Source organism: Hippoglossus stenolepis, chromosome 9 (genome assembly GCF_022539355.2).
Source record: "Hippoglossus stenolepis isolate QCI-W04-F060 chromosome 9, HSTE1.2, whole genome shotgun sequence".
NCBI classification, from domain to species: domain Eukaryota; kingdom Metazoa; phylum Chordata; class Actinopteri; order Pleuronectiformes; family Pleuronectidae; genus Hippoglossus; species Hippoglossus stenolepis.
In genome coordinates this window covers 28,439,201-28,445,646 of record NC_061491.1, presented here as the reverse complement: position 1 = coordinate 28,445,646, position 6,446 = coordinate 28,439,201, and the positions used below count along the sequence as shown (strand labels likewise).

At 41.5% G+C, this 6,446-nt stretch overlaps 1 protein-coding gene across 1 annotated transcript; it reads right to left on the bottom strand.

The window, feature by feature from the left end:
• Positions 1 to 3,036: 3,036 nt before the first annotated feature.
• LOC118114761 (L-rhamnose-binding lectin SML) lies at positions 3,037 to 5,394 on the bottom strand. Its single transcript, XM_035165392.1, has 6 exons — positions 5,308 to 5,394; positions 4,693 to 4,728; positions 4,512 to 4,562; positions 3,993 to 4,134; positions 3,701 to 3,852; positions 3,037 to 3,163 (listed from the first exon to the last, which is right to left on the bottom strand). The coding sequence occupies exons 1-6, from the start codon at positions 5,336 to 5,338 to the stop codon at positions 3,135 to 3,137; spliced, it is 441 nt and encodes a 146-aa protein (XP_035021283.1). The 5' UTR covers positions 5,339 to 5,394; the 3' UTR covers positions 3,037 to 3,134.
• Positions 5,395 to 6,446: the final 1,052 nt, after the last annotated feature.

Here is a 6,446-nt window from a genome sequence, read left to right as displayed (position 1 = left end):
ACAGTAAGTGTGGGACATAAACCACACAAACATGAATCTCTCCAGCCGTGGAAGAAGAATTCAGGTCCTCTGTGAAGCTAAAACTGTGAACCACACACTGGAAGCACGATGTGTCGCAGGAGAGGTGCGGCGTCTCACGAGCTTAGCAGGTAAATCATAATTCTGCTGTATAGCATGTTGATTTCATATGACCTGTTGTATTAAGTAACTACTGTAACTAATGAAAAGTGAAAACCTCTGGTAGAATGAATGAAAGGTAACCAGATGTAAACTCTTCAAAGTAATAAATGGATGAGGTCAAATGAGTTCAAGGTCTTTCTGTTACTCTGCGAACGTGTTTCTGTGAACTCTGATAAATCTGTTGATTTGGAGGTTTCTTGTTCTGGGTAAGAGGAACAGTTCTGTGGGAATGAGGAACTAACAATGTGCTGCAGAGCTGGCAAGTGTAAGACCGTTGATCACCATGACAACAATGTTCCAGCAATGTTCAATTAAACACCTTTAAGTGGAAAAATGAAATGATATTTAGGGAGAGAACTAGCAAGAATAGAGTCTCTTCCTACAGCTTGGGTTAAGAATTGTGGGTTAAAATCTCAACATGGAGACAACATGTTAAAGTCCTGTATTGAAATATTGAAGTAAAAGTATGTAAGTACACATATATACTATTCTAATAGTACTTTACAGTGTGGGCCATGTGACTTTGTCTTCCATGCACTACATGACCTATGAGAGAATATTCTGGTGCTGCATTAACCACTGCGTCACCGCTGAACTTGCAAATGTCCGTCTGGTGACCCGAGCTCAGAACTCAGAACTCCCCCAGTATTATAAACAGTTATAATAATTCATTTATAATAGTCTGATGACGCTGTGATGTGACCGTGTCCTGTCCACCAGCTTGTAATTCATGGTGTAATCATGGAAAGGCTCATTTATGAATACGCTTGGTCTCTAGAGAAATGATGGACCTCTGGCCCAGGGCAAATAGAAATAGTGAGTGTAGATAAACAAGCAAAACCTGGCACAAAACTCTTTCACTGTCAAGAATGACACAAGATGTTCTGAAGGTCATTTAACCTGGAGGGCTGCATTGGCTAATATTTTTCAATACACCATCCTCACAGAGCACAGTGGGCCTCATGCTTTTTAAAAATACTTTTGATAAATCAGTCTCTTGAATGTAATCATTTTCCTGCTCAGTATATTGATTTTCAGCTGATACCTGCTCCTGTGTTTCTAATAGTGATGTTGACAAATGTCTGATATTCTGTGATGTGTACGTGCAGTGAAATCCTCTGGTGTGTGAGTAGAAAGACACTGAGAAGAATTCAGATTTCAACCTTTACCCAAGTCTCTTTAACTTTACATCAAATGTTTCTGTGTCTATTCTAAAAAAACAGACTATCTTCAGAACAATGTAAAAACAGCTTCTTCACGCTCAGAGAATCGCTCCTGTACCGGGACAGCTTCTTCCTCGACAACCGAACAACTTCTTCCTCCGCAGATTCCCATGCAGATGCATTCGCTGGACATTCAAAGCCTGCATACAGAGACGTTAGCTTACAGAAGGCCTCTTGGGCAGTGCTCATCCATTTATCCAAATCCTGGGCAGTCAGATCTCTGCCTCAAAAAGCTCGCAAGAGGGCTGATTTTCACCTCAGGGTCCGAATCACTGCAGAAGCTCGGAAGCATCCGATCATTGATGTCTGGCAATTGTTGCTTTATCAGGAGGAATTTCCAGATAGTATGGTGAATGCTCTGAAGGGCTTAGGCATCTTCCATGTTTGACGTTCTTTGCCATACAAGGCAAAACGTGTCGTATGGATACACCTTGACAGGGGTGGAGCCTATCCTGTGCTCTTCTTGCTCTCCACAACTGTAGCAACACGGGGAATAAAAGAAGGGCGGTAAGTGGTTGTTCCACTTGCACCAAGGTGTTTAGATATCACTCAGGCCACAGGTTATACTATTGTACAGTATATGCCGCAAAGTACGTTGTTGGGACCTGGTATTTGTGAACTACAGTTCGGCCTACATTTGTAGTCCAAACCTTGACCACATGTTTTTTCTTTGTTCTGGAGAGAAACCAGAGCCTCCAGAACTCAGTCTCCCAGGGTGCTTCAACATCAGACAGAGGTGTGAAACGCGGACCTCCGTCCTCGGCCTCCACTTGCCTGAAAACCTGTCTTCTGTGTAGTGACCAGCAGGGGGCGACTCCTCTGGTTGTTTCTATAGAAGTCAATGAGAAAATGACTCTACTTCTCACTTTATAACGTCAGTGAACATTTTCAGATGAAGTTTATGTGTTAGGATTTGTTTGTAACTGGACCCGGAAGCAGACACAGAGAGGAACTGGTTGTGAATGAACAGAGTCTTGAATATTAAGCTGAGCATGAGCAGGAGGTTCTGTGAGCTGGAGCAAGGAAGCAAGCAGGGGAGGAGGCACCAGAGCAACGACCTGAGCCGTGGCTTTATGTCTCAGTCTCTAGTTTCAAGTCTTCTTCAAACAGCTGATGTTCATTTAGTAAATTATGATCATTTAGAGTCAAACAGACCATAAAGCACCGTAGACAGAGTTAACTAATAAAAAAAAATCTATTTCACAATTGAACAAATTATTTTATTTTAGTTCAAATAAAACTAAAAGTTGCGTTTCCTTCTTGAAATGGTAAAATGACCGATCTGAACGGATTCGGTTTTTAAATGATTTGAAAATTATAATTTGAAATTTACAGAAAATAAATAATTTAACGGTGATGATGAAGACATCGCCACCCAGTGGAAAGAAATGGCCTCTTCAGTGTGAGAAAAACTAGTTAATACAACGTACAAGGTCTGTAACCAAATCTGTTCATCTGAGCAAACGCCATCTGCTGAGGAAGGAGAAGTGATGGAGAAGATAAAGACACATGAACAGTTTCACTTGATGTCTGATGGATTTTATTCACTTCAAATGATTTTAATTATTCAGACACATGACATCAAACAGGACAGAAAGGACATGTGTTCTAACATCTGAGCTCATTGGATCGTTTCAGCTCTGACACCAGGTTCTGCTTCGTCTCTCATTGGAGTCGATGCGTCTTCACACTGTTCTGTCCACACAGATGAACAATAAAGTTTTAAATTCATCAGGCTTCGGTGGCGGGTTTGTCTTCACCTGCAGAGAAAATGTCAGGATCTTCATATGTGGGAGTAATGACAAACAGGACGTGCTATATGACATTGTGACACCAGGGGGGGCTAAAGCCAATGAGTTTAAAGGAAGAGGACGTTTATTTATATTTTTCTCTTTGAAACTGAAATGTTGGACTTTGTATTTTCTATTCTATCATCAACTCACAGGAGGTGTCATGTAAATCATTATTTATACATTCAAAGTTAACACGAACGGCCTCAGTGTGTAAACGTGTAAAAACTTTATTGTGTCAACGAGTCGTCTCCACTTCCTGCTGCTGCATAAAATGAAGCCAAAGAATCTCAGACACAGCCGACGCCGACTTGTGCTTTTGACCTTTTATTTAACATCTACTTGGATTATTAAACGTGGAGGAGGCGGGGTTGGGGACCTGTACTGCAGACAGCCACCAGGGGGCGATCAAGAAGATTTGGCTTCACTTTTGGGAGCAGTCATGTCGTCCATCTTTATTTACAGTGTGTGTTTATGTGAATGGGGAGCGTGTGTGTTTATACATACAGTCAGGTTTGGGTGGAGGTGGAGGAGGAGGTGGAGGGGGGGGCGTGGCGCAGGTATAGGACACCTCCAGGTACCGGGTCGGCTCCTCACAGGCGTATTCACCGAACACTCGCTCAGTGACGGGGACCTCACACGACCTCCTGTTCCCACAGCTGCAGATCCAAACAGACGCAACACGATCAGAACCAGAACAAGTGAGGAGCCGCTGGTTCTGGTTCCTGTTAATTCTTCTTTTAAAGTTCATAAAAACTCAGAAAACACTTGAACTGTGTTTTGAAATGATAGTTCTTACAGATCCTCCACCACCATCTCAGACCAGGGGAAGGAGCAGAAGGTGTCGGGCCCGTCGTCAGGATGCTGTTTCCCCTCCCCACACCTCGTCCCCACGCCGACCTTGTACAGGATGTGTTCCAGCTGGATCTTACTGCCGACGTCTGAAGCACAACGTTCAAGTTATTTTCATCCGCCACAAACCTTGTCACACATAGAGTTCTACGGAGGCAGATGAAAGAAGTTTTTTACGATTTTTCCACTTTGAAAAGAAGCAAAAATAAATGTATATTTTGTCAGGATTTTCCTGTGGATTTATTGTTTCTATACTCATTTTGACCACAAGAGACTGAAGTGATCCGACACTTCGATATACGGCAGACAAACAGAAACGTTTTTAAAATACAGAAAAAGTTTGTAAGTTAACTGAGTCACAATTTGCAGCCGTCTCCTGGTTAAGTTCTGTTTTTGTATTATATTATATTATATTATATTGTATTATATTACTTTATATTTGTACAGGTTTTTGCATGTTTCTTACCACATGATATCTCAGCTGTTTCATTGTGACAGGCGTAGATCATCTCTCCCTCTGTTCAAACACACAGGTCATAAGAAAAGACTTCATCTTCATCATATTCATCATCATCATATTCATCATCACACCATCACCATCACCATCACCATCATCATCATCATCTTCATCATCTCCTCTAACTTACCAGCAGCACCAGGTAGATACCAAGCTGCAGCCAGCACTGCAAACACAACACAGCTTCATGTTATTAAAACCAATAAACACAATGAAATGAAAGCTGCTGGAAATATTCAAAATATTTAGTTGTATAATATAATATTACAAAAAATCCCTTTTACACACGTCACAAAGTCTAAAACACAAACATACACGTATGAAGCTGCTTTGAATCTTTGACTCTGCTTCTTTTTCTTTGTTTACACTTTTGTAGCGTTTTTACATAACTCTCCTTTTTAATTTGGTTGTTTTCTTCCTGTTAAATTTGAACTTGCTTACTCACATTTATCAATATACATAAATAAACCTTACTGCTATTATTGTGAGTCATAAATAGATGGAGGCCAAATATAAAAATCTATAAAGGAACTAGTTCAAACTCCATCATTAAAGTGAGAGGAGTCACAAAATGACTGTTTGTCTCTTTGTCTGTCAAGAAGCTTTCTGTTGTTACACAAGCTGGAATCCTCGTCTGCTCGAGAAGCAGCAAACGCTCCGTATGCTGTAGTTTGCTTTTATAAAATAAAAACTACCACCAAACATCTGCAGGCTAATGTCTGACTGAATCTGAGCAGATACTCACGGCCGAAGACGACCAGCCTCAGTGGGATCATGTCTCAGTCTCCTCTTCTGTCCTCCACCTGCAGACAGTCTGAAAGTGACAGTGGACGTCCAGGTATTTATGTGTCCGTCGTCTCAGCAGACATGCAGACTCCTGTCTCCACCCCCCACCCTCCCCAGCCGCAGGCATGTGGGGGCCTCCTGCCCCAGATGTGATGGACATGTAAAACTGTGCAGAGCTGCAGGAGACACATCTGTAAAGCCACAGGTTCCAGGACCTTTAACACTTTAACTCCCAGCTGCTCCTCGTTCGCCTCCATATTCCTCATTAAGAGGCTCAGAAGTTAAAAGGAGAACATCTGGCAGGGAGGGGGGGTGCTGTCTAACGAAATGTGCAGGTTATGAAGAATCTGTGGCTTCATGTATCCCTCAGAACATCAGCGTATAAAGAGACTTTCATCTTTGTGACAGTGAAACCTGGAGACACGCCGGAAAACAGACGAGCAGAGGTTTGTAAACGTCATCTTCTTCTTCCACAGATTTAACTATCAGGGGACTTCATATCCTTAAAGTACCTTTTTCATGTATCTGTACTTTACTTGAGTATTTAGTTTCTACATTTTCACACAAATATCTGAGCTTTCTCCTCCTCACATTTTCTAAACAGGCTCCTTACTTTAATGCGTTTGAGGAGAATCATATTTTTTTTCATTTTGCCTCATCGAGCGTCACCTTCCCACCATCGACACAGATTTCAACCTAAACAGACCAACAGAGAAAAGCAGATTCCTTGTTGTGTATCAGTGAGAATCAAACACAACAGATGTAAAAGAGACGAATCAATCTGAACAGACGAGAGGCTCAACACAGAGAAGAGGAGAATGTGTGATGAGGAGAAACAAGAGGGAGGAAAGTGAAGATCAGACCAGATGAAGCTACAAAACCTTCTCATGTTCATCGCTGGACTAAATCAGGAAACTTCATCAACACTTCATCCTCCTGGAACATTTTTCATGCTCACAAATCTTTTCTGACTTTCACCTGTTTTTAGTTGTTTTTATTTGATTTGAAGTTATATATTAATATGACGTGAGTCTCATACAGTCGATAGAAACTTTTGCATTTCAGAGCCTGAACCTTTATACTTTTACTGCAGTAGAT

Coding starts and splice junctions, on each gene's coding strand:
- LOC118114761 (XM_035165392.1), bottom strand. CDS start 5,338: ATGATCCCACTGAGGCTGGTCGTCTTCGGCC. Junction 4,729..5,307: donor GAGGCTGGTCGTCTTCGGCC/GTGAGTATCTGC, acceptor TTGTGTTTGCAG/TGCTGGCTGCAGCTTGGTAT. Junction 3,853..3,992: donor GAGATGGTGGTGGAGGATCT/GTAAGAACTATC, acceptor TTGGATCTGCAG/CTGTGGGAACAGGAGGTCGT.